Below are 25025 nucleotides of genomic sequence, written 5' to 3' on the forward strand. Positions count from 1 at the left end.
CCAAGACTCTCGACATGATGCGATTCGCGGCGAGGAAATGCCGCTCCGATATCGCGGAGCCGGAGAAACCCTCGGCCCAGCCGCGTTCCAGACGCGCCCATCAATTCAGGCAGTCAATATTGTTGCTGCCGGTCTCCATCGGCATCAGCATTCCCTTCAATTCCACGCAGCTCCCACTTCGATTTCCCCCCCCCCCCCCCCCTTGCGTCTCGGTTCGTCGTCGGACGGACTCTTCTGCCCGGATGGTATTTGCTCTCCCCCGATCCTGCTCAGCAGTCCCGGACATCTGACTAAAATGAAACGCAAGCATCCAGCTTCCGATGACCATTTCCCCATCTCGACGCCCAAGAGGCAGCGGACCACGGCTGCCAATGGCGCCGTGAATGGGCATGCGGAAGGGGAGCGATCCCCTGACGCGACCCCCTCGAAGCGAGTGAAGTCGACACCTCAAAAACCCACCGCCGAGACGCCTGCGACCCTGAAGGCGTCGGGACTCAAGACCCCGACACACAAGTCAAGAGCAAAGGCTCTCTTTTCGACTCCTACGAAACCAGCGGCCGTTCCATCGCCCTCGAAAGCCCGCGCGGACCGATCCGCCAAGAAGAAGAGCGCCCGCCTTCTGCTCGAACAGGATGACGACGATATCTGGGACGGGGCCGACCGTCTGGCGGAGGAGATCCTGGAAGACGACGAGGTCCCTGGAAAGGCCGCGGACACGAACGGCGTCGTCAAGTCCGTCGAGGACGCCGCAGAGCCAGCGGGCGATACAGCACCCACGCCTAAACGTCGCGCAGGCCGACCGAAAGGCGCAAAGAACAAGCGCTCGCCCACTCCCGAGGGCGAGCTCCCGGCCCATGAGCGATACTTCTTCCAGAACCGCGCCGGACCGCCTCGTACATCGAACCACAATCTCAACAAAATGACCCTGTTGACGCACGAGGAGTATTTCGATAAGATGGCACAATACGTGGACCCATACAAACAGGAGAAATCATTCCTGCTGGATCTGCATTACCGGTCCTTCCCCCAGTGGAACTTCGAATTCGACCAGGGCTTCAACATCTGCCTCTACGGCTACGGCTCCAAGCGGCGTCTGATGCAGGGGTTCGCGGACTGGATGTACCACCAGCATGGCTCTGCATCGCCGTCCGTGGTGGTGGTCAACGGCCACACGCCCAACATCTCGATCCGGTCCATCTTCGCGACGATTGTCACCGCCGTCTTGGGGGCCGATATCCCATCCAAGATGGGCTCCCAGCCGCAAGAAGTCCTGGAACTGCTGCAATCCGTCCTGAAGTCCCGGGCGTCGCAAACACCCATCACCGTCCTGATCAACTCGATCGATGCCCCGGCTCTCCGCCGCGCCACCAGCCAAGCCCTTCTCGCCCGCCTGGCCGCAACCCCCAGGATCCACCTCCTCGCGACAGCAGACACCCCGAACGTCCTGCTGATGTGGGATCTGAGCCTGCGCGACCAATTCAACTTCGTCTTCCACGACTGCACGACGTTCGCGCCCTTCGACACCGAGCTCGACGTTGTCGAAGACGTCAACTCCCTTCTCGGCCGCAAGGGCCAGCGCGTCGGCGGCAAGGAGGGCGTCGAATTCGTCCTGAAGAGTCTCCCCGAGAACGCGCAGAACCTATACCGGCTGCTCCTGACCGAGCTGTCGTCCATGGCGAACGAAGACCACATGTCTGACGACGACATGGACGGCGGCGGCGGCGGTGGTGGCAACGAGGGCAACCGGGAGGAAGCGGGCATCGAGTTCCGGCTGCTGTACCAGCGGGCAGCGGAGCAGTTCATCGCGTCGTCGGAGATGACGTTCCGAACGCTGCTGAAGGAGTTCCACGACCACCAGATGATCACGTCGCGGATGCATACCAGCGGGATGGAGATCCTGGGCGTGCCGTTGTCGCGCGAGGAGATGGATGGTCTTTTGGAAGATCTGGTGCTGAGCTGATGCCGATTCAAGACTGGTCGGTTGCATGAATGATACCCTATAATTGTACAACAAGATAATGGCACATGGCATACTTTGATCCTGTTCTTTTACTTTCTATCTACACGTAGCTGTCACACACCCAGACCTACACCCACCCATTTCAGCATCTCCAGCAAATATTACAGCCCACACAACACAACATACGACAACCAGATTGTGCGTATGCGTATGCGTATGCGTATGCGTATATACTATATCTAGAACTGCGCAAACGCAGCCAACCCCATCGTCACCCCGAAACTGATCTTAAATGGAACCCGATGCGACACGGCCTTCTGCACATCCACCCCCTTCACGTACTTCTGGACCTTGTCCAGCGGAAGCAGGTTATACCCTTTTGATGCGGCCCACTGTATACACGTTAGCTTGATTTTGATCTTGATCTTGATCCTCATCCTCCTCATCCCATCCCATCCCCGATGTCCAGTCCAGTCCAGTCCAACCCAACCCCAACTCAACCTCCCCCCTCACACACAAACCCAGCTCCCACAGAGACAAAAAACGAGAAAGAAAGAAACCCTACCTCAACAACCACAATCCCCAAGCCCAGCAAAACGACCAACGTTCTCGAAAAAGCCCTCAGCCCAACACCAACCACCAAGCCTAATACGCTTCCCAGACTTATCTGCTGCATGTTGGAGGCTGTGAGGAGCCCGGAGCTGGTGGTGCTGGTGCGGGTGCCTTGTTTCCGAAGGATCGGGTCCGAGGAGGTTGGCGAGCCGTTCACCGTCCAGGTTGGGTCGGGGGGGCCGGCGGAGTATTGGCATTGGAGGGGGGATCTGAGTTTGGGGGTGAGGGTGAGGGTTGTGAGGCCGAGGCCGAGGCCCAGGCCTAGGGTGCTGGCCGTGAGGATGGTTCGAGGGGCGAGCATTGTTGTGGGTTATGGTGGTGGTGGTATGAGTGAGGTTTAAAATGGTTGTATGGCTGTATGGATGGGTTGATTGAGAGGGGTTAGGAGCTGGTGGTCAGTGTGGTGAGATTTGAGATGAAGGTGGTTGTGGTTGTGGTTGTGGTTGTAGGGAGGGGAGTTGGAGGAGTTGGAGTTGGAGATGGAGATGGAGGTTCATGGTTGTGGTATGCGGGTGTGACGTCACTGAGGTGGTGGGGTGCTGGAGGGGGTGGGGTTGGGGTGGTATATAAGAGGGGTAGTGATGGATTATACGATATGAAGATGGAGTTGAGAGATGTCTTGGTCGAATGATAGGTTGTAACGCCCAGGATAGTGTATGAGCAGAGAGGTTGTGTTAGCTTTTCAGTACCTAAGGTAGTAGTTATGCCGAGGAAGTGATGACTCTACCTTACCTTAGTAGCCTGTATAGTACAGAGTACTAAGGTACGGTAAGTAAGCAGACCAGACGTGACCATACACAGCGTGACCATACAGCAGCACCCCCATACCGGACCCGTACAGGTCGTACACGTTCCTGAAGTCCGCGGAAAATTCGCCGCGGCGAGGAGCCTCACGTGACCGCTCGCGGCGGACGGGGGAGGGACGGCCCCACTCTGATTGGGCGAGGGCTCCGCCTTGCGGACGACAGGGTAAAAACAGGGAGTTCGGCGGCGGGGCAAAACGAGGGGAACTCGTGCAGGGCGGGGCCGTGGTTGGCTGATGGCGCAGGCCGTCCGCAGTTGCGCTGGGGCGAGTTGTCTTATCGGCGCTGGTTCGAGGTTGACTCACGCCGCTTCTAGGCGACCACGAACTTAGTCCAGTCCTGCATCTCACTTTTCTGCGTTTCCTTTCTCTTCCGACTCAAACTTTCCTATCGGTCAAGTCTTTCCTTCCCTCTCCTTTCGTCTTCGTCTTCTCTTCTCGTACATACTATTCTTGGTTCTTATAGAATCTTCTCGCATACACAATGGCTTCTCAGAACGGTACCAATGGCTCTGCTGCCAACAGCTTCACCGTCAAGGCCGGTCTGGCTCAGATGCTGAAGGGTGGCGTGATCATGGACGTTGTCAACGCGGAGCAGGTATGTCTTGCCTCAATCGATCTCACACATTATATCTCCCTCGCTAATGTAGATCGTATAGGCTCGCATCGCGGAAGAGGCCGGTGCTGCCGCCGTCATGGCCCTCGAGCGCGTCCCCGCCGATATCAGAGTGGAGGGTGGCGTGGCCCGCATGTCGGACCCCGCCATGATCAAGGAAATCATGGAGGCCGTCACCATCCCCGTCATGGCCAAGGCCCGTATCGGACACTTTGTTGAATGCCAGGTAAGCTGTCTCGCGGAGCACGCTCTCAGCACGCCACTGACGTCCGTGCTAGATCCTTGAAGCCATCGGCATCGACTACATCGACGAGTCCGAAGTCCTGACCCCCGCCGACGACGTCTACCACGTCACCAAGCACCACTACAAGGTTCCCTTCGTGTGCGGCTGCCGCAACCTGGGCGAGGCCCTGCGCCGCATCTCCGAGGGAGCCGCCATGATCCGCACCAAGGGCGAGGCCGGCACCGGCGATGTCGTGGAAGCCGTCAAGCACATGCGCCAGGTCAACGCGGACATTGCGCGCGCCCGCGCCATCCTGCAGTCTTCTCCGGACTACGAGCCCGAGCTGCGCGCGCTGGCGCGTCAGCTGGAGGTGCCCTACGAGCTGCTCCGCGAGACGGCCGAGAAGGGCCGTCTGCCCGTGGTGAACTTCGCGGCCGGTGGCGTGGCCACACCCGCCGATGCGGCGCTCATGATGCAGCTGGGCTGCGATGGCGTGTTCGTCGGGTCCGGCATCTTCAAGTCGGGCGATGCGAAGAAGCGCGCCAAGGCGATCGTGCAGGCCGTCACCCACTTCAAGGACCCCAAGGTGCTGGCCCAGGTCAGCGAGGGTCTGGGTGAGGCGATGGTCGGGATCAACGTGTCGCAGATGTCCGAGGCTGACCGGCTGGCTAAGCGGGGGTGGTAGATTGAGTGGTAGATGTTGTTCTGTTGTTTGCAGCGTTTAAAAGTTGGACAAGACTTGTGTATGCCTAGAGCGGTGTATGTATGTACAGTGGATATCATGAGCCATGATGATTTGGATTCGTACAAGGAATATTCCGTGTAGAAGCGTTTCTGAAAAGGAAAAGTAGTGATAGTGTTCCTTCACATCTAAGTAAAATTCCTCCTCGTAATCAAGTGTGGTAAATCCAGAATAAACTTTCGCGCCGTCGGGGTCATAAGACTGGCAGCCCACGGGCGACAAAGCATTGTCGAGTCCGGTAGATATCTAGTACGGAGTACTCGCCACAATGCGTCCAAGTTCACATTCTCGAAGTCCTTGCCTATGACCGCCCTGCGATTAAACTCAACCCTCCAACCAGGATGGTGATACTACTTCGTACAACCCAGATATACGTAATGCCCATTTACACCCTGGTGACTACATATGTACTATGATTGTATACCGCATACCGCATACCCCTCCCTGTCGATCAAACTAGCGGCCCGGCGTTGGCACGGCGGCACTCGGCTCGCCGCCGATCGGGCGATATCGCAGCTGCTAGCGGGAAACGGGGACAGGTAGTTAGCAATCTATTGCTGAGGGAATGAGTAATCGCAGAATCAGAACCAAATTAGAGCACGACAGAGAAGGGCAGAACAGAGAAGAATAGAACTAAGGCCAGAGCTGCCATAGGGGGGGGAAGAATAACCTTTCCGACGGCGGATTCAATTCCCAGTGAACTGCGTTGTGATGTATTGGTATAACATACAATACAAGAGAAGTGTATGGTAGAAACCATACCATACCGGCTTATTGATGCTCCCTGGCACAACTGCAATAGCATAACCGGTAGTGGATTGGTGAAGCTCCGTCCTCCGTCCTCCGTCCTCCGTGTATCTAGCGTACTCCGTAGCTAACAGTAGCTACGGTACGGAGTAGCTTAAGGTAGCTTCCCTAGAGCTTCTGAGCTTCTTAGCTTCTTAGCTTCTTTGCTCCGACTATTACCTGCATATCACTACCCATCCACCAACCACACCCACGTCCTTCCCCCCTCCCCTATCGATAAAACCAAGATCAACCTCGAACCCATCTCCATACAACACTATTTATTCGCAACAAACCAAAAAAAATGCCCGCCCCAACTCCCCCCCAGAACGCAGCGACACCCCAACCGACCCGATGATCCCCTCGCAGTTCGCATCCGATGAACCACAACCACAACCTCACCAGCACCAGCACCAGCACCAGCACGAGCAAGAATCCTCACCCTCACCCTCACCCCCACCCCCACCCCCACCCCACTCCAACCTCTCACGCTCATTCCTCAAACCGTCCGACCAGGAGTACTACCTCCCTCTGAAGCAGCAGCTGTACCAACAGCAATTCCAAGACCTCTTCGCGCCGACGCCCGAGCCCTCGCCGAATCGCGGACCGGACAGACTAAAGGAACAGGCAAGGTTGTTTAAGCAGCCGCCGCTGAGGCCGAGGGGGTATCCGGGGGGTGAGGACGGGGATGGGGATGGGTATGATGGACAGCAGGAGGTGTATAAAGGACATGAATACGAATCGACGTCTTCGTCCGATATCCCGACCCATCCACACCACTCCCCCTACCACCACCACCACCAACACCACCAGCAAAGCTACACCGAAGAACAACAACAACAACAACAACAGCAGCAGCAGCAGCAACAACCACCCCTCCCCTCCCTCCTACACACCCTCCTCACCTACCTACAATCCCTCGACACCCTCAAAAACAAATCCCTCCAACCATACCTCGACTCCCTCCACCCGCACATCCAAACCCTCCAAGCCCAAGCAAAGCGAGTGATAACCACCCATCCCACCATCACCACCTTTCTGCTCGCCCAGCTCCTCTTCTCGGGTATCCCGGTGGGGCTGTTCTTGTTGGGCGCCGGGGTCTCGGCCATGCTGGCGGTCGCGGTGTTTGGGTTTTTCGCGGTGGTGGTGTTGGGCCCGTTTTGGTGGTTACGACGGTGTTGGGGGTGGGGGTTTGGGGGTCGGGTGGGGGTATATTGGGTTTATTTGGGGAGGGTGGGGAGGGGGAGGGGGAGGAGTGATTAGGATGGGGTGAGGGGGTTGATGTTGATGTTGAGTGGGGCGTGGAGGGGTGGAGGTCGGGATGGGGAGGTACTTAGGTAGGGAGGTAGGGAGGATTGCTCTTTCTGGGATGAAATGGGACTGGGACTGGGACTGGGATGGGTGGTTGGTTGGTTATCTTGATATCGGTATATGGAGTATGGAGTATGTGTATGTGTATGTGTATGTGTATGTGTATATGTATGAGTATGAGTATGAGTATGAGTATGAGTATGAAGAATGAGTACGTATACGAGCACAAATAACCGAGTGATTCTTCTCGATGAAACCAGACAGTTAGTTACATATCAACAACTTTCTATTCTATTCTATCTATACACCACCCCACACTTTACTACTCTACTCTACTCTACTCTAGTCTTTCCCAACAATCCACCAATCTAATCCCCCAAAACCGGACTGTCCGACTCCGCCCACCTCACCCACCGTCTAATACAATCATCCACCCGCTTCAGCGCCGCCTTGTCCGCCTCAATCTCAAACCACTCCTTATGCTCCTTGCCGCAATCCGGACACTTGCCCAAATCCCTGATCCGGACGTCCGCCAACTCCAGATGAATCAGCCTCTCCACCCGATGCACATGCGGCATTTTGCGTCCGGGCATGAGCGGGGTGTTGTCGTGTCCTGCTCCTGCTCCTGCTCCTGCTCCTGCTGCTGTTTTCCCCCCGCTGCGCCGCGCAGGCGATGGCGACGGCGATGGCGATGGTGTCGACGGCGTCCACGGATAATACCGGATGAGGGTGAGGTGGTGACTACACTGCCTGGTCCACTCGTTCATCCGGCGGGTGACGTTGCTTGTTCGGCCGATTTTCAGCCGGATGGTGCCTGGGGAAGTGCCGCTTGGGGCGGTGGTTAGGGCGTTGAGATCGCGGGCGGTGAGGAGGGCATCGCTGACGGTTCTGTCGCGGCTGGGGCCGTGGGGGGATGAGGCCGGAGGGAGAAGCGAAGACGCGACGTGGGAGGGCGGCGGTCCCCGTGTCGAGGTCCCGTCGTCCGGCGTCACCCAGAACATGTAGATGTAGCCCGGTTCGTCGGCGTCGGAGATGGGTTTTGTGATTTCGCTGGTCAGGATGGAGGTTGTTTCTGGGGTGAGGTTGGGGGGGATCCATGATTGGGGGCCGGAGGGGTAGGAGCTGGAGGAGGGTCGTTGTTGTTGTTGTTGTTGCTGTGGAGCAGCGACGGGGCGAGACGGCGGCTGGATGTCCTCTTCTTCGATGACTTCGAAGCAGCAGCACACGGTGCGCTTTGTTTTCTTTTTTTGTTTGTGACGACGAGACGGGGCGGCGGCGTTGATGTCGAGCACGCCGAGTTTCTCCATGAGGGTGTCGATGCTCCCGCGCGGTGGGAGTTGGGAGTGTGATTGTGGGTATGTGGGCGTGGGTGTGTTGGTTGAGGTTGGGATGGAGTCGGCTTGGTCGCGGTGTTGCCAGCAGAACATCGCTGCTGCGTCGAGTTGCGATTGTTTGGCCGGTCCAGCTGGCGAAGCCAGAGGCCGGCGACAGGGCTTCCCGTTATTCGTGACGCCGCGACATGTCGTAGCTGGGTCGAGCGAATCCGTGCGCGTCACGAGGGCGGCTTCCGGCGTATTGGCGAAGTGAGGCATTGGATTGGGGTGCAATATCGAATCGAACCTAGTCCAGTAGCATTGAGGTTATAGCCCAGATGTGTGAGGGAAAGAAAGCAGACAGACAGACAGACATGAGAAAGGAGTGGCGGCGCGTCATGTTTAAAAGAGCGGAGAAGCAGCAGCAGCAGCAGCAGCAAAGCAGGCAGATTTGCCCGACAGCCAAGAGAAAGCCGATGGGCCCTGCCCCACTGCATTCACAGCGATCCGCCCGATTTAGCACTCCTTTTGAGAGGCGCCCGAGATCTGAAACAGACTGAACTGCTGCTGGCTTCGTGTTGCACGGTTAGGGCCGCTTGGCCGCACCGCCCGGTGGCTGGTGGCGGTGCCCAACTGGTTGCTCTCTCACGGTCGGTCGCTCTCCACTCGGGACAGGCTTAGGGAGGGAGTATACTGGTCATCTTGTTTGAGTACGATGTATGGCACGGTTGTTGAGCAGGGTGATGTTGTCACCGACCTATGAACGTCTCACACATATCTCACCTCACCTCACCTCATACCGGACATGCGGTGTCAGTGTCGGTCGGTGCGTTGGTGTTACAGCCTCACTTGGGTCTTGACTTGACTTGGGATGGATTTACTCGGAGGATACTCGGAGGAGAAAGGAACAAGGTCAGTTCACTGTAGTATTTTCTGGTTCTGGTCATAGCACATCCATCTGATGAGATCTGTCAACGACATGATCAACAACATCTACCCAACGTAATCGAAGCTGACACCGCGGCACTTGATCCAGAAGTCGCGCGACAGCTGGTTGGTGGGCGCGCGGGCTCCCCTTGCAGCCAGCAGCGACGCCACGAACCGCTGTCGCTCCTCGGGGGTCGGGGTGTTGGCGCCTTGCTGGGGACTCGAGTGGTCACGATGGAGATCGCCCAGAGCGGCAGACAGGTGGATGCGCGCGGCCCCTTGCTGCTTGAAGATCACCTTGCGCAGCACTTCGTTCAGGTGCTCGAGATCCGACCGTGCACAGCGCCCGGCGATCTGGGTCATCAGCGCCCCGCACAGCGCAGGCAGACACTGCATGATGGCGTTGTGGATCTCCGGCCGGTCCGTCGGGAGGTTCAGCACGCCGACCCAGAACTGGGATGCGGACCGCAGAGGGAGGGGCTCCGGGCCCTGCAGCGACTGGAGAGTGAAGTTCAGCACTGCGTTGAGGACAGACGGTCTATCGGATGCGGCTCCCGGGGGCGCCTCGGTGAGCTCGAACAGGAACGGGTGGTATTTGCGGAGCGAGCGCGTGAGAAAGTCGATGCCGCTGTTGGCTACCTCGGGGTCGTAGCATTCGGGCTTCTCGATCATCCAGCAGAAGGTGTCGTAGACGTGCACGATCAGCCGGGTGGCTTCGGTGCGGATCAGGTGCGGATGGGCGCTGTGCGAGGCGAGGAAGGCCGATGCCGTCGCCATCACCGTGTCGGTCCCGCGCTGCCCAGCGGGCGCGACTTGACGAAGTCGACCGTGATGCTGGGCTGGAAGACGAAGGGCCCGCTGCGCTCCGTGAAGCCCGCCTTCAGGATGTCGCACGCGGCTTCGGTCATGCACACGTCCACGGGGAAATCGGCCATCAGCAGCTGGATGCAGCTCATGATCATGTGCTGCGATAGACAGCCCGTGGTGTTCCAGAACGTCGGCGGATAGGGGTTGTTGTCCTCGTCGTTCGCGTCCAGGTTGACTTCCCCCTCGGTGCGCAGGCCCTTGCCAATGCTGGCCACGCATCGCAGCACCAGATGGCCGCGACCCTGCGACGCCTCCAACAGCCCGTTGCCGGCATCCTCGCGAGCAGTCTCCGCCTGCACGACAAAGAACTTCAGGATCCCCTCGAGCGCCTGCGCCTTCGCTTCGTCCGTCGGCAAGGTCTGTATGATGGCGGCGATGCCCTCCAGCACCCGCTCCATCGCTTGGACGGTGGCGGTGGGCTTGTAGCGGAATTGCTCGAACTGGTGAAGGAACACCGGCAGCTCCGCGGTGAGCGCATGGCGGCAGGAGTTGCAGAGATGGGCGATGGACCGAGATGCCATGGGCGCGCAATGGAATTTCTCGAGCGACAGGAAGAGGAACGTGAGAACGCGTGGGAGCAGAGCGTGCGTGCGTTCGAAGTACGACTGGTATTTGCCCAGCATGTCCACCAGCGTCTGGCGGGGCTTGTCCGGGATGGCCACGCCGTTCTCTCCACACAGGCGCTCGAACTCGGACGAGAAGAAGATCGAGTTCAGACACTCGTCCGCGTGCTGGTTCTCGTCGACGGCCTCCGAGAGCTGCGCGAGGCAGAAGATCGCGGCCTCGAACGTGCGCCACTCCTGCTGCGTCAGCGACAGTGTCGCCCGCTCCTGGAAGACTTGCACCAGCTCCACTCCGAGGATCGGGTAGATGGCCAGGAGAAAGTCGCATGCGTCGCGTCGGAAAGAGCCGAACTCAGCACGATCGTCTTCGCCCCAGCTGGACAGCTCTTCCGAGCTCGGATACTTGAGTTTCTCGAAGCAGTCCAGCGCGGCCTGGGCCAGGTTCTGTTTGGCAGGCTGGAACTGCGTGCGATCTTCGGAATCCATATATGTCTCCTGGATGTCATCGGCCACTTCCGTCCACCATTCGAGGGCCAGCGACGCCACTGGGTCGTCCACGCCGGCGTATCCAGGCGCTTTGAACAGAGTGTGAAGGAGAGTGAGCATCTTCGCGTGCGGTGGGTCCAGGGGGGTTTTCGTCAGCTCTCGTTGCTCCATGCTCCCATACGCCAGGAGGAGCTCCAAGAAAGCCATATGGTCGTCATCGAAATCGCCCTCCATGAGCGCCGCGACGCGTCCAGTGCCGTAATCATTCACAATATATTCCATAATCGACTGGAGATGCTCCTTGGTCAGTATGCTATCACGCCAGTCGACCAGCTCTATCACGACCTGCGTCGCGGCCTTGGACAGACTGGGGATCTTCATGGAGAAGATGACGTGGGCAGTAATGAAAATGAGATCTCCGGTGGTGACTAGAACGCGCATCGGGATGGCACCCCGTACCGCCAGCCAGGCCTAGAATCGGATAATGAGAAACATTGTCGGTAGCATCGGCAGAGTCGAGGAACAAACTCACCTGATACGCGCTTATGGCTTCCGTTCCAAGAGCCTCTTCGGGCAGGGCCATGTCCGCGCTGTGTTGCCGCACGATGTGACAGAGGACCCAATCAACGAGCTCGAAGGCATCCTGGACGTTTGGCGAGAAGTCACGCTCCTCCTTGACGCGCCGTGGCTCCGCGCTCCACCGGTTGATGTCCTCGGCGAGAGTGTTGACAAAGTAGAGCAGGCAGGTCAGTTGCCGCTCGGACAACGCAGGCAGCACATCGGTCCGCAGGCTGAGGGGGTTGCTCTGTTCCTCGGGAACATGCTTCCCGTTTGCCAGGGATGCAGTCAGATTGCTGACCGCTCGAGTCCAGGGCGCGTTGGGCTTCAAAAAAATCGTCGCCAGACTTGAGGCCAGCTTGCGAATGACGAACGGTCGTTCACCCGCGTTGACCAAGAAGACAAAATGATCGATGAGCCGACCCAGGAGCTCCTGGCCGTCCTCGGGACTCAAGTTCTGCCTAAGGGGGGGGTGGGGAGTTCAGTCCACAGTGGCTTGCAGAGTTTAGGGCAGGGTCTTAACAAACCAGTCATTATTGATCTTGACGGTAAAGGTCAAGGCTCCGAAGAACCTCAAGTCTGTGTTGGCATCGGTCAGAAGGTCATTGGCGATCTGCCAGGCCTGGGGACTTTTCTGGAGACTCTGCAGCTGTTCCTGGATGACCTTGATCTTGGCGGGGTTGCCAGTATTGGCCGGATCATACAGCTGGTACACAAGCTAGAAGAGTGGTTTAGTGGGGGGGATCTTTTTGTTTCATTCTGTGCCGGAGACGAAGCAACACGGAACGCGACACACAAACAACATACCGACTTGGCCTCACTAACGAGGAGCTGCACGTCTGAGGCCGGGCCTGGGATGTCCACAGACATGGCCGAAACAGTGAAAGCCTTTGGGGCTGAGAGAATCGGTTAGATATAGTTATAGTCTTGGTTGGCGGGCCAAGGGGAAAAGGGATCACGTGTGGAATGGGCTATCACCAAGAGGGAAGGCGGTGAGGGAGTTGAAGGTGGGATGGAGGGGATGGAGGGGACGATGACTTTGTCGGGGTAGATAGTGAGGGAACACCGGGCAGTGACAGTGACAGTGAATGAATGGCACACAGAGAGCATCGGCAGGCATCAGATCGGGTTAGCAGGTTAGCACCAGCAAGACAGGCCATTCACTTATATCCCACCCATCCTGCCTGGACCCGTCAAGAAGGTCAGCAATGGCCGGTGGGCATGTATGTATAGTCATCCCACAACGAAGGGAGGTCCCTGGTCACGAGTTGCAATCCCAGCCCTTCAGAAATACTACAGTAGTAACTAGATAGAGTCGATAGTCGGACCGTAAGATTCATGACACTCGAACGCTCGTGGCAATACCCACTCGGCGTCGGCTAAATCAGACCCGTCCGACCCGTACGAGGCATACCGCCTGCCCTCTCCAGGCTCCACTCCCGCCCGGAGCTCCCACGGAGCACAGCTGCTCCGGTGGTATACCGTCCCTGTTACCCACTCACAACACCACTATCTTACTCACCACCTCATCCTTTCTTGCGCACACGACCTCCCCTCGAAATTCCAGCTATAACTAGCTCCCCTCCCACCCCCACCTCCCCTCTCTTCTCCCCCAGCCCTTGCTTGCTCTGTGCAACCTCGAGAGCTGTGTCTGGGAGTCCTTGGGTCCAAGACACCTTCAGCTCGGACACCTGCAGCCATCGATCGCCAGTCGATGCTCTTTTCGCGCCCGCCAATTCGCCTTTCGTGCCTTTCGTGGACATCGCCCTTCCGGTCGGCTCATAAGTTACCCCTCCCCCGTTCCAGGCTCTTCTCGAGCTCCGCCCCGCGGTTCCTCCAAGACATGGAGACCGTCGACACCTCCCATCGTCTGGCCCGGCTGCGGCAGTTGATGCAGGAGCACAAGGTCGACGTATACAGTATGACATCACTTCACCCTGGCCCATGAATGATCCCGGCCCCAATCGCATTCTCACCGTGCCTCCAGTTGTCCCTTCGGAAGATGCCCACCAGTCGGAATACATCGCCCCATGCGACGGCCGCCGAGGTTAGAATCGCCCTCCCTGCCTATGCGCTTGGCGTCGACCGTTTGCAAGCTCACAATATATCCTCCGTTAGAGTTCATTTCGGGTTTCTCTGGATCGGCCGGAACCGCCATTGTCTCCCTGACGAAGGCCGCTCTGTCGACAGATGGCCGGTACTTCAACCAGGCTGCCAAGCAGCTCGACAGCAACTGGGCGCTATTGAAGCAGGGCGTCGAGGGCTTCCCGACCTGGCAGGAATGGTATGAGGCCTATCGGAGACACGTGGAGCTCGATGCTGAACAGGACTAGGACAAATGAACAAGCCGAAGGCGGTAGGGTCGTCGGAGTCGACCCTTCGTTGATCACACCTTGTGAGTGAGCACGATTCCACGCACACTTGGCCCTAAGCTAAGACTATCCAGCTGGCGCCCGTAGCCTTTCAGAGACCCTCAAGAAGAACGGGTCGTCGCTCGTCGGCATCCAGCAGAACCTGGTTGACCTGGTGTGGGGGAATGACAGGCCCGCTCCTCCCAGGGAGGCGGTCAGAGTTCACCCCGCGAAGTATGCGGGCAAGAGCTTCCAGGACAAGGTCGCTGATCTGCGCAAGGAGTTGGAGACCAAGAAGGCGGCTGGTTTTGTGATCTGTAAGCTATGATATTCGCCTCTGCGGAGCTTGCGGCTAACGGACGGCAGCGATGCTCGACGAGATTGCCTGGCTGTTCAACCTGAGAGGTTCCGAGTAAGTCAAGCTCCCAGTCTACCGCTCACCTCTCTAACCACTTCCAGCATCCCCTACAACCCCGTGTTCTTCTCATATGCCATCATCACGCCCACTACCGTCGAGCTTTATATCGACGATGACAAGCTGACGTCGGAGGTGAAGGCTCACCTCGGTGACGATGTCACTGTGAAGCCATACCACTCTATCTTCTCGGACGCCAAGGCTCTGGGCGAAGCCCGCAAGCAGGAAGCCGCTGGCGCGACCTCCAAGTCCAAGTTCCTCCTGTCGAACAAGGCTTCCTGGGCTCTCAGCCTTAACCTGGGCGGCGAAGAGCAGGTTGAGGAGGTCCGCAGTCCCATTGGTGACGCCAAGGCGGTCAAGAACGACGTGGAGCTGGCGGGCATGCGCGCCTGTCACATTCGCGATGGTGCGGCTCTGATCGAGTACTTCGCCTGGCTCGAGAACGAGCTGGTCAACAAGAAGACCACCCTGGATGAGGTGGATGCGGCGGATAAGCTGGAACAGCTCAGATCCAAGCAGGAGCACTACGCCGGTCTCTCTTTCGACACCATTTCTTCCACGGGCCCCAACGGCGCCGTCATCCATTACAAGCCCGAGAAAGGCAGCTGCGCCATCATTGACCCCGCGGCCATCTACCTCTGTGACTCTGGTGGCCAGTACCTGGACGGCACCACTGATGTGACCAGGACGTTCCACTTTGGAAAGCCTACCGCCTTCGAGAAGAAGGCCTTCACACTGGTGCTCAAGGGTGTCATCTCGATCGACACTGCCGTGTTCCCCAAGGGCACGAGTGGATTTGCGCTCGATTCCCTGGCCCGCCAGTTCTTGTGGAAGGAGGGTCTCGACTACCTCCACGGAACCGGCCACGGAGTTGGTTCTTACCTGGTGAGTGAAAGCCTTGAAGCTCATCATTTCTCCACTAATCCTTGATAGAACGTGCACGAGGGCCCCATGGGCATTGGCACCCGTGTCCAGTACACTGAAGTCCCCATTGCTGCCGGCAACGTTCTCTCTGACGGTATGATCCACTGACACACTTTTTTCATGACATTTCTGACAGCAGCAGAGCCTGGATACTACGAGGACGGCAAATTCGGCATCCGCATTGAGAGTAGGTTCCCCGCCTCGACCTCGATTTTCTTCTTGTAGCAGTAACTGACAGGATCTAGACGTGGTCGTGGCGCGCGAGGTGCAGACCAACCACAAATTTGGCGAACGGCCCTGGTTGGGCTTCGAACATGTCACCATGGCCCCGGTGGGCCGCAACTTGATCGAGCCCTCCCTTCTCAGCGACGAGGAACTCAAGTGGGTGAACGACTACCACCAGGAGATCTACGACAAGACTCACCACTTCTTCGAGAACGACAAGTTTACGCTCGACTGGCTGAAGCGCGAGACCCAGCCGATCTCCAAATAGCCGAGCTAAGTGGTGTTACCATGGATAGCGTCTACTAGTACGGCATCAGCGAGATGCACGATTGCTGGAGGCCCAAGATGGACGTGGATAGACCAGGCCCTCTTATGTATCTAAGCCACGGAACCAGTGGACATAGAACCAGTACATATACAATGAAATAAAACAATCGTAACCTGCAGTTAGTTCATCTGCACGAGAAGGCCCAACTGGCATGATCAGCTCGGCCCCTCCAAGGCGGACCGCCCTCACGGCTACCCCAATTAAGTACTGCCGCCCCGAGCTGTCGCAAGCTGCCAGCCAAACTCACCCACTCACTCAACTAACTCCGCCCGACCCCTTCCCCCTCCAACACTCTCCTTCAACGCATTCGCGCTCGTCTCGCCACGATCATGCTGGTTTTATCCCTCATCTAATCCATCGCCAACCTCATCAACCCCCCGATCTTACCTCACCCCAAACCCACCTCCATCGATACCGATCCGGGCACACCACCCACCCATTCGTTCACCTCCCTCGCCCTCACAACCTCTACTCCAATTCCCCCCCGCACGCACCCGCCCAACGCGTTGGTATGAGTGGCCGAAACCCCTACGCAAACGGATACGGATACTCCGACTCCAGCCGCTACGATGGAGGCTACGGCGCCAGCAGTAACAACAACAACAACGCCAGCAGCGGCATGAACGGGTACGGTGCGGCGAGCGGCGGAGGAGCGACACGAGAGCGCCGCCCCGGCGGATACGGTGGCTTCTTCGAGCCGCCCTCGCAGCCATCCTCCTCGTCCCTGTCACCCGGGCAGTCGCCTGAGCGACGACGCGAGAGACGTGATCGCGATGATCACTCGTCGTCAAGGTCACGGACAAGGGACGGCGATGCGGAGAGGAATATGAATGTGCCTGGCTCGCGGGATGGTCGGTCGAGGGATACGAGCTGGCTGGGGAGTAATAGTAGTCATGAGAGAGAGGGGGATGGGTTTGCTGCCAGTGGTGGTGGTGGTGGTGGTGGTGGGCAAAGGCATGGGCATGGGCATGCGGCGGGGCCGCAGGCTATTGAAGGTTCGTTTTGTTTGTTTGTTTGGGGGGAGGGGTGGTTTTCTTACACTGGTGTGGGATGGGGTGTTGGGTTGAAAGGGATGATTGCTAATGTTTTTGGTGGCTGTGATAGATGTGCTGCAGATGGTCCAGCGCGAATGGGACTTTGTGGCGGATGAGAACTGCATCCCCGTGCAGGTGGCTTTGCAGTTGATGGATACAAGTACCCTTGGGAAGGCGGATCGGGAACCGGATTTCATTCGCATTAATGATACGGTGCAGAGGACGTTGAAGTCGGTTGTTAATGGTGAGTTGTTGTGTCTGTTCTTGTTCTTGCTTCTATAAGTGGGTGATTGGGGATGAGTTGAGTGGGTTGAGGAAGGCTAATAGGTGGGATCGATCAGAACATCATCAGGGCTTCAACAGTTCCATCGGTACCTACCACAAAATACAGACGAGTATCCAGAGCTCTCAGAGCCGCGTTCGAACATTGAAGGTCTCGCTGGAAGAGGCGAAAGCGGGACTGCTCTCGACCAAGCCGGAGCTGAATGGCCTCGCGACGTCTTCGCAGAAGTACGACGACATCATCCAGCTGTTTAGCCAGATCCAGGAAATCCAGTCCCTGCCGGAGAAGCTCGAGTCACGGATATCGGACAAGCGGTTTTTGGCGGCTGTCGAGGAACTTCATAATGCCTTGCGGCTGCTGCGGCGCTCTGAGTTGGAGAATATCGGGGCCCTCGCGGATATTCGCGCCTACTTCGGAAATCAGGAGTCGTTCCTGACGGATATTCTGATCGAGGAGCTGCATGATCATCTGTACCTCAAGTCGCCCTATTGCTCCGGGCGGTGGAAGCCGCCGACGGCGGACGGAGAAGGCAATGGGACGAACCCGTCCAGCTGGGCTGGCTCGGGGTCTTGGGAGAGACCGGTTTATGCGTTTCTTGGGAAGCTGGATGCGTCGGCGCCGATGGTTGAGGATGCTTCGCGGAACCCGGAGGCCGACACGTTTTACTATATTCAGCTGCTGATAGAGGCGCTGAATAAGATGGGGAATCTGGATATTGCGGTCGACAGGATAGAGCAGCGTCTCCCGGTCGAGCTGTTTGCCGTTGTGGACAAGACGAACGCTGAGGTCGATGCCAGGCATCCGAACTTGACTCGTGGGTTTGCGTCGCAGGACAGCAAGACGAACCTCCCGACGGAAATCATTGAGAAGCGCGGACATGTGCTGTCTGAGTTTCTATGGACTCTGTATGCCAAGTTTGAGGCTATCGCTGAGAGTCATCGGGTCGTTCATGATGTGATTGCTGGCATTGTTGATCGCGAGGGGATCCCGAAGGGCAATTCGCTTGCGGGTGGCTTTAAGGAGCTGTGGAAGCTTTATCAGAGTGAGGTTAGTTATGGGACTGAGCTTATTGTTCTCGTGTTTCTGACAGATATAGATACGGTCCCTTATGCATGACTATCTGGCTACCGATGGAGAGTCGTCATTCCGCCCGAGGCTCGAAGAGGCGGAGGCGAAACGCCAAATGTTCACAGGCCAGAGAGACAAGAACAAGGTGCGTGTGCTAGTGGTTGTTGCTAGGCTGTTACTGACCGTCATAGAAAATGTTCAAACTGTCCGAGACGGACCACACCAGCGAAATCCAGGCCGAACAAAGCGAACTGGACGAGATCCTCCGGTCTTCTGTGCCTGGGTTGGTGACCAAAGCCAGCCAGAAGTCTGCTGTCATCGACACATCCGGGTCCGGCCTCGGAAACTCAGGAACGGGCCATAAGATCCTGATCGAGCCCAGTGTGTTCAACATGAGTCTGCTTCTGCCGCCTTCGCTCTCCTTCATCCAGCGACTGAAGGAAATCGTGCCCGTGGGCTCGGACATTGCAATGACCACGTTGACCTCCTTCCTGGACGACTTTTTGGTCAACGTTTTCCTTCCTCAGCTGGATGAGACTGTCACAGATCTCTGCACTCTCAGCTTCATCTCCACGGACGCATTTACGGAGGATCCTCAGTGGTCTGTGGTCTCGCCTCGACCGGTCTTTAAGGTATTTTCTTCCATTCAAGTCTTGGGGTTTTATTAATTCTGGTTTAGGGTACGGTCAAATTCATGTCTATCATAAGGGAATTCAGCAAAATGCTGTCCAGCATCCCTCACGACCAAGCGTTTACCCAGCTTGTCCTTTCTCAGATCGTGACGTACTACGATAAGTGCTGTGGATGGTATAAGGGTGAGACTACCAATGAACAGAATACTGGTTCGTGTCTAACATCTGTCCAGCCATCGTGACCAAAATATCGCCCCAAGACAAGGGGGAAGTGCGTCTCAAGGCTGCCGCGCGTTATGCCGAATCCGGCGACATCCATGACATTATTGCTGAACTATGGAATGGAGTAGATGGAAGCAGACGGGAGCTTATAGACAGGGTATGCCATGCATTGAAAACGAATGTTGGACTTGTGTTGACTGTGTCAGGAAACCGACCTGCTCCTTAAACTTACAGACGAGGTGCCTCTGGAGCCATACGATATCATATCCGATCCGAAGACAGTTGCGTCTCTGTCTCTCCTTTTCAACAGCATGGTAAGTTAAGCCCAGCGAAACTACAGAATAAAAGCTGATGGATACAGCAATGGTTTGCGAGCCACCTTGCACAGCTGCGCCAAATCACACAGCCACCCCCCGATTCACGGCAGCCTACAACCGGGCCGCCTACTCGACGGTGGACTTTGATCGGTGCTATGAAGCCCAAGTACGATGGCATCAGTCAGCCGGTATATCTCCCCCTGAACCAGGAATCCGCAGAAGTGTTCGATACCACGGTCCAATCGCTACGCGAGCTTGCCTCGACTGCTCTCTTCGCCCTCCACGTCGACATCCGCTGCGGCATCGTCCACATGCTAAAGCGGACGATGGCGGGTCCCAAGCCTCGGAATACCCGGCAATTGGAGCCCACGACGCCGGCGCCAAATGCAATCAACAATTGGTGGCACATTCTGTTGAACCAACCGACGGCAGCGTCCCCCACGGTCCTCGAGCTCAACAACGACCTGATCGCCTTCGACACCAACATCTCGTCCTACCTCGGACCGGCCGAGCGGTGGTTCATTACCAGCGGGCTGGCTCGATTCATCGACCGCACCTTCGTCACCAACACCTCCCTCATTGGCGCGATGAACGAGAACGGCGCGCTACGGCTCCAGCTGGACGTGCTCGTGTTGCAGCAAAACCTGAAGAACATCATCATCGACCCGACGGAGGACGCTCAAGACGCCGATGCGGAAAACGGCGAGCAACCCGAGGTGGTTGCCCTCCCCCGTAGTGCCAAGTTCCTGGACTGGTTCCTGGAAGGAGCGGAGAAGGCGCTGGACTACGCAAAGGACGAAAAAGAGTCGTTTGCCGCCCACGGAGACCAAGCGCTGGCCGCGGGCAACGGCGAGCCCTTCACGTACGACGAACTCAAGGACCTCATCGACCTGTGCTTCTCGGACGTTCTGCTGGGACCCCGCGGCGCAGAGAACCGGGAGGACTTTATGGCGGCGAAGAAGGCCAGCGCCGAGGCGCTGCTGCGGTTGAACGAGGTGATGTGGGATGCCAAATGAGTCCGGATGCATATGACGGACGGGTAAGAGTTTTGGGGCCTGGTGCCTGGACACGGGCCGCTCATTCGTTCGTCGACTTTTCCCTGAATAGACAGACAGACCAGCCGCAAAGCAATCATAATAATCGCAACGGAGATTATTCCTTATTCCATCCCATGACGTGAAGGCCCTGTTCCCGGACCCACCCTGGCGGAACGGACGGAGCCCCGTTCCCAGTAAACATACGATGGTTCCTGTCGGCGTTCGCTCCCTGATCTCATTTCATCTCATCTCATCTCGCCAAGTCGCCAGAGTCACCTCCTTTTTACCCACTGGTTCTCTGGGCAGTGGGAGAACGAGCGATGCAGGGGCAGCCCAAGCCCCCGACTTATATAGCCTCCGTTCTTTTGGGGCCGTTGAACGGTTGGGCATCTCCGTGGAGTGGGTCCAGCCCATGTAGTTTAATTACTCCAATATCGGAACCCAGGGATTCGGCCAACAGCAACGGGCTGCGGAGAACCACAGGACCCAGAGGTCACGCTTGCACACAGAGGCGGTTAAGATCTTGCGCTGCGTTCTGTCTCTCTTCCTCTTCGGTTGCGCGCCGGTTCCGTTCCTGAACGGGCTCATCGCTGGTTCCTGGCTGATCCACGACCGGCGTTTCAGATTGCGATCTCATTTCGCCAACGCGCAAACCAAATGGCTGCTGCCTTCGCGCCGGGCTTATGTGTCATTAAAGTTATGCCGCTAGGTCTGCGGCATCCCTGTGATTGTTCATTTCCTGATATTGATGGGCGCTGGGGCAATTTGAGCTGATTGGCGATGGATCACACCGTCCGGCTCACGGGGCCAACGCCTGTCGCAGGCTCAGCAGCCCTGCTTTTCCCTCTTATTGTCGGCGTCGGGCCCTTTTCTCTCTCTCTCTCTCTCTCTCTCTCTCTCTCTCTTCTTTCTGTCTGTCTCTCCGTCTCCTGCACCTTTCTGTCTGGAACAGCAGATCTGTAGTCCTGGGATTTGACATCCAGGCGTCCATTCTTTCAATCCTCCCCTGCCCGTGTTGATCTGATCTGATCTGATCGGCACATCCTGTCTTTACTGCAGTTCCAGCGCGAAGAGAAAGTCCTTCTTTCGTTCGATCTTTCTTTCTTGATTCCTGCCTTGTGCCCTTTGTCTGAGACAACTTTCCTGTAACTCGCCTCAACATGAAGTACCAGCGCCTCGCCTCGTTCGGCTTCGCTGCCCTCAGCGCCGCTGCTGTGTCGGCCAACCCTCTCGTCCAGCGCGAAGAGACTCAATGTCCCTCGGGATACACCGCCAGCGTCGTCTACAAGACCATCACCCTGCACCCCAGCTCGGCCCCGGGTGTTCAGGCTACCTCGACTCCGGTTGCCGAGCCTTCGGGCGTTGCTGCCATCGCGACCACCTCCACTCTCGCTGTCGAGACGACCTCTGCCGCCGTTGAGACCTCCGGCGTTGCGGCCGTCGCCACTGGCTCCTCCCCTGCTGTCGAGTCCTCTGCTTCTCCCGCCGTCGAGACCTCCGTCGCCACGACGGTCGTGACCAGCTCGACTGTCGCCATCGAGACCACTGCCTCCCCTGCAGCCGAGACCTCCGGCGTCGCTGCTGTCGCTACCGGCCCGTCCTCCGCTGTCGAGACCACTGCCTCAGCAATCACCGTCGACACCTCCGCCCCCGCGGTCGTGCCCACCTCCACTTCCCCAGTGGTTCAGTTCACCACCCTCCCCTCTCTGCCCTCGGGCTCCCCCGGCCTCGTGCCCATGGGCGAGGGCCAATGTCCTCCCGGATACACCGCCAGCGTCTACTACAAGACCATCACCCTCCAGCCAACCTCCACCCCCGTGGCTGAGCCCACCACTCCCGCAGTCGAGTCCACCTCTACCCCTGTTGCAGTAGTTGAGACCTCTTCCTCCGCTGTCGAGACTACCTCCACCTCCACTTTCACCCCCGTGGTTGTGTCCACGTCCTCTTCCTCTTCCGTTGAGCAGATCACCACTCTGCACATGTCTTCTACCACCACCGTGACCACCGTCGTCACTGCTACCCCGGCCGCCGCTGCTACTACTTCTGTCGAGAGCGTTGCCCCCGTGGCTACCACCTCGTCCGTTGCAGCTGTCGCTGCCGTCGACGGTAACAGCAGTGCTGCTGAGCCTGCTTCTACTTCCTCTTCGGTCTCCACACCCGTGGTTGAGATCACCACCGCCGATGATGTCCAGGCTGCTACTACCACTGTTGTTGCTCAGGCTACCACTGAGGTGGCTCCTGCTGTGACTACCGAGGCTGCTCCCGTGACTACTGAGGCTGCCCCTGTGACTACCGAGGCTGCTGCTGTGACCACTGCTGAGGCTGCCGTTTCCACCGCTGAGGCCGCCGTTACCACCGTCGTCGAGATTGCCAACCCGCCCAGCGAGGCCGCTGCCACCACCGAAGCAGCCCAAACCACCGTCGAGGCTGCTCCCACGACCTCTTCTGCTGCCGCCACCACCGAAGCGGCCACGACCGTTGAGGCCGCCATCCAGTCCGCCACCGAGGCCGCCTCCACCAGCAGCACCAGCACTACCGCCGCCGCGGCCGCCACGACCTCCGCGTCCAGCACCACCAGCACCAGCAGCTCCACCGACGTGCTCGGCTCCGAGATCTCGGGCGAGGCGACCTTCTACGGCGGCAACGTGTCCGGCGGAACGTGCTCTTTCGCCGACTACACCCTTCCCTCGGGACTCTTCGGCACCGCGCTCTCCATTGATCGCTGGTCCAACGCCGCTGAATGTGGTGCTTGTGTCGAGGTCACTGGTCCTACGGGAACGAAGATTAAGGCGATGGTGCGTTATCCCCTTTCCCCTTCCCCTTCCCCCACCCTCAAACCACACCAATAATCATAGTATAATACTAACAAAAACAAACAACAGATCGTCGACGAATGCCCCTCCTGCTCCTCCAACCACCTGGACCTCTTCGAAGACGCCTTCGGCGAGCTTGCCGCCATCTCGGAAGGCGTGATCTCCATCGACTGGGAATACGTCACCTGCGGAATCACGACGCCCATCGAGCTGAACAACAAGAGCGGCACCTCCGCCTACTGGTTCGCCATGCAGGTCGTCAACGCCAATGAGCCCGTCACCTCCCTGGAGGTCAGTACCGATGGCGGCTCCACCTGGCAGTCCACCACCCGCTCCTACTACAACTACTTTGAGAACCAGAGTGGGTTCGGCACGGATACCGTTGACGTGCGGGTTACGGGCGAGAGCGGGAAGACGATTACCGTTAATGATGTTAGTGTGGCGAGTGGGACCAGCGTTACTGCTTCTTCTAACTTTTAAACACGTTTGTGTGTGTGAGAGAGAGGAAGGGGTGGGGTTGTGGTTGTGGTTGTGTCTGTTTGAGGTTTGAGTGAGTGAGTGAGTGGGTGTAATAAAAACATGTGTGGTTGGATGAGTGTGGATGTGGTGTGGTGTATATTCTTTCTCTTCTCGTGGACATTACTTTAATTTCTTCTGCTTGGGACTATCATTGTTCATGGAATGATAGTCCCAATCACCCTTTGGTATTAGCGCTGGGTTTGGTTTGGTTTGGTTTGATTACTTACAGAGAACTACTAACCGTCCGTGGGGTCGGTCGAACAGATATACTACTAAGTAGATACATGTGATGTGATGTTATGCCTTTGTTTTTGTTGTATATATTTCTTATTTCTATTTTATATTCCTGATACTAAGATTGGGATTCTATCCCTCTAGGATTATTTCTGAGATTGAGATTGAGATTGACATTCATTCTTCAAAGATAGATAGATAGTGTAGTGTAGTGTAGTGTACTATAGTAGTAATGTATTGACCTATCGATCTAGCAATCTCCCTATAGTATCATGATCTACCTATCAAATATCCACTCCGGGAGATCGTTAAATTCAGTACTCCTGTTATTACATTCAGTACTCCCATTACTATAAGCTGGACTATAAGCTGAAAAAAAAAACACACACACGGCGGGTATTGGGGGTAGAGAGGAAGAGAGAGAGACTCATTAACAAGTCAATTTCACAGATTATATACAACACATACTACTACTTCGGTACTTCGGACTCGCGTTGGGTTGGGTTGGGTTGCGTTCATAAGAGATTCATAACCCCCCCCCTTCCCTCCCTCCCCTGGGAGATGACAATGACAGAGAACAAGATAACATCTAACAATACTTAGACACGATATCAAATATCCAACACCCAACAGCCAACACTCAACACACACTCAGACTTAGTACTATTCCCATCCCATTCTATCCCATTTCATCCCACAACGAAAAGTTACAACCCAGTTTCCAATCTACTTCAACTTTATTTACACCTACAACTTACACTTACACCTGCACTTACACTTACACTACACTACACCACACTAAACCACACTACACTACACTACACTCCACCCCAAATATGATACTAACAATACAAACC

General features: G+C 57.0%; 8 protein-coding genes across 8 annotated transcripts; 5 read left to right on the forward strand and 3 right to left on the reverse strand.

Moving 5' to 3' along the window:
• The first annotated feature begins 208 nt into the window (after nucleotides 1–208).
• On the forward strand, nucleotides 209–2030 carry BO70DRAFT_319352 (origin recognition complex subunit 2). Its single transcript, XM_025540437.1, has 2 exons — nucleotides 209–245; nucleotides 308–2030. Exons 1-2 carry the CDS (start codon nucleotides 243–245, stop codon nucleotides 1958–1960), a joined length of 1656 nt encoding a protein of 551 aa, XP_025397302.1. The 5' UTR covers nucleotides 209–242; the 3' UTR covers nucleotides 1961–2030.
• Nucleotides 2031–2079: 49 nt separating this feature from the next.
• On the reverse strand, nucleotides 2080–3172 carry BO70DRAFT_103482 (uncharacterized protein). Its single transcript, XM_025537810.1, has 2 exons — nucleotides 2526–3172; nucleotides 2080–2352 (listed from the first exon to the last, which is right to left on the reverse strand). Exons 1-2 carry the CDS (start codon nucleotides 2871–2873, stop codon nucleotides 2200–2202), a joined length of 501 nt encoding a protein of 166 aa, XP_025397303.1. The 5' UTR covers nucleotides 2874–3172; the 3' UTR covers nucleotides 2080–2199.
• Nucleotides 3173–3690: 518 nt separating this feature from the next.
• BO70DRAFT_341039 (pyridoxal 5'-phosphate synthase subunit PdxS) lies at nucleotides 3691–5018 on the forward strand. The gene is made up of 3 exons (XM_025541315.1): nucleotides 3691–3972; nucleotides 4034–4216; nucleotides 4269–5018. The coding sequence occupies exons 1-3, from the start codon at nucleotides 3859–3861 to the stop codon at nucleotides 4896–4898; spliced, it is 927 nt and encodes a 308-aa protein (XP_025397304.1). The 5' UTR covers nucleotides 3691–3858; the 3' UTR covers nucleotides 4899–5018.
• Nucleotides 5019–6095: 1077 nt separating this feature from the next.
• On the forward strand, nucleotides 6096–7004 carry BO70DRAFT_354640 (seipin co-factor family protein; the record flags this gene model as incomplete). The annotated part of the gene is made up of 1 exon (XM_025541877.1): nucleotides 6096–7004. One exon carries the CDS (start codon nucleotides 6096–6098, stop codon nucleotides 7002–7004), a length of 909 nt encoding a protein of 302 aa, XP_025397305.1.
• Nucleotides 7005–7348: 344 nt separating this feature from the next.
• Nucleotides 7349–8993, reverse strand: BO70DRAFT_364258 (uncharacterized protein). Its single transcript, XM_025543764.1, has one exon. The coding sequence runs from the start codon at nucleotides 8642–8644 to the stop codon at nucleotides 7421–7423; it is 1224 nt and encodes a 407-aa protein (XP_025397306.1). The 5' UTR covers nucleotides 8645–8993; the 3' UTR covers nucleotides 7349–7420.
• Nucleotides 8994–9358: 365 nt separating this feature from the next.
• Nucleotides 9359–13039, reverse strand: BO70DRAFT_388921 (putative importin 13; the record flags this gene model as incomplete). Its single annotated transcript, XM_025546030.1, has 5 exons — nucleotides 12574–13039; nucleotides 12294–12484; nucleotides 11741–12227; nucleotides 10120–11679; nucleotides 9359–10087 (listed from the first exon to the last, which is right to left on the reverse strand). Exons 1-5 carry the CDS (start codon nucleotides 12634–12636, stop codon nucleotides 9359–9361), a joined length of 3030 nt encoding a protein of 1009 aa, XP_025397307.1. The 5' UTR covers nucleotides 12637–13039.
• Nucleotides 13040–13609: 570 nt separating this feature from the next.
• BO70DRAFT_296262 (exocyst subunit SEC8) lies at nucleotides 13610–20581 on the forward strand (the record flags this gene model as incomplete). Its single annotated transcript, XM_025539531.1, has 20 exons — nucleotides 13610–13685; nucleotides 13754–13813; nucleotides 13885–14050; nucleotides 14100–14161; nucleotides 14213–14434; nucleotides 14484–14529; nucleotides 14577–15417; nucleotides 15466–15550; nucleotides 15596–15643; nucleotides 15702–15900; nucleotides 16526–16921; nucleotides 16964–17004; nucleotides 17114–17287; nucleotides 17385–18373; nucleotides 18423–18539; nucleotides 18586–19026; nucleotides 19074–19209; nucleotides 19260–19405; nucleotides 19455–19562; nucleotides 19610–20581. The coding sequence occupies 20 exons, from the start codon at nucleotides 13610–13612 to the stop codon at nucleotides 20579–20581; spliced, it is 5325 nt and encodes a 1774-aa protein (XP_025397308.1).
• Nucleotides 20582–21762: 1181 nt separating this feature from the next.
• Nucleotides 21763–23895, forward strand: BO70DRAFT_398593 (putative extracellular cellulase CelA/allergen Asp F7-like; the record flags this gene model as incomplete). The annotated part of the gene is made up of 2 exons (XM_025546793.1): nucleotides 21763–23397; nucleotides 23485–23895. The coding sequence occupies 2 exons, from the start codon at nucleotides 21763–21765 to the stop codon at nucleotides 23893–23895; spliced, it is 2046 nt and encodes a 681-aa protein (XP_025397309.1).
• Nucleotides 23896–25025: the final 1130 nt, after the last annotated feature.

The sequence above is a fragment of the Aspergillus heteromorphus genome (assembly GCF_003184545.1).
Source record: "Aspergillus heteromorphus CBS 117.55 chromosome Unknown BO70scaffold_22, whole genome shotgun sequence".
Taxonomy (NCBI): domain Eukaryota; kingdom Fungi; phylum Ascomycota; class Eurotiomycetes; order Eurotiales; family Aspergillaceae; genus Aspergillus; species Aspergillus heteromorphus.

Coding starts and splice junctions, on each gene's coding strand:
- BO70DRAFT_103482 (XM_025537810.1), bottom strand. CDS start 2,873: ATGCTCGCCCCTCGAACCATCCTCACGGCCAGCACCCTAGGCCTGGGC. Junction 2,353..2,525: donor TGGGGATTGTGGTTGTTGAG/GTAGGGTTTCTT, acceptor ACGTGTATACAG/TGGGCCGCATCAAAAGGGTA.
- BO70DRAFT_341039 (XM_025541315.1), top strand. CDS start 3,859: ATGGCTTCTCAGAACGGTACCAATGGCTCTGCTGCCAACAGCTTCACC. Junction 3,973..4,033: donor ACGTTGTCAACGCGGAGCAG/GTATGTCTTGCC, acceptor TAGATCGTATAG/GCTCGCATCGCGGAAGAGGC. Junction 4,217..4,268: donor GACACTTTGTTGAATGCCAG/GTAAGCTGTCTC, acceptor CGTCCGTGCTAG/ATCCTTGAAGCCATCGGCAT.
- BO70DRAFT_364258 (XM_025543764.1), bottom strand. CDS start 8,644: ATGCCTCACTTCGCCAATACGCCGGAAGCCGCCCTCGTGACGCGCACG.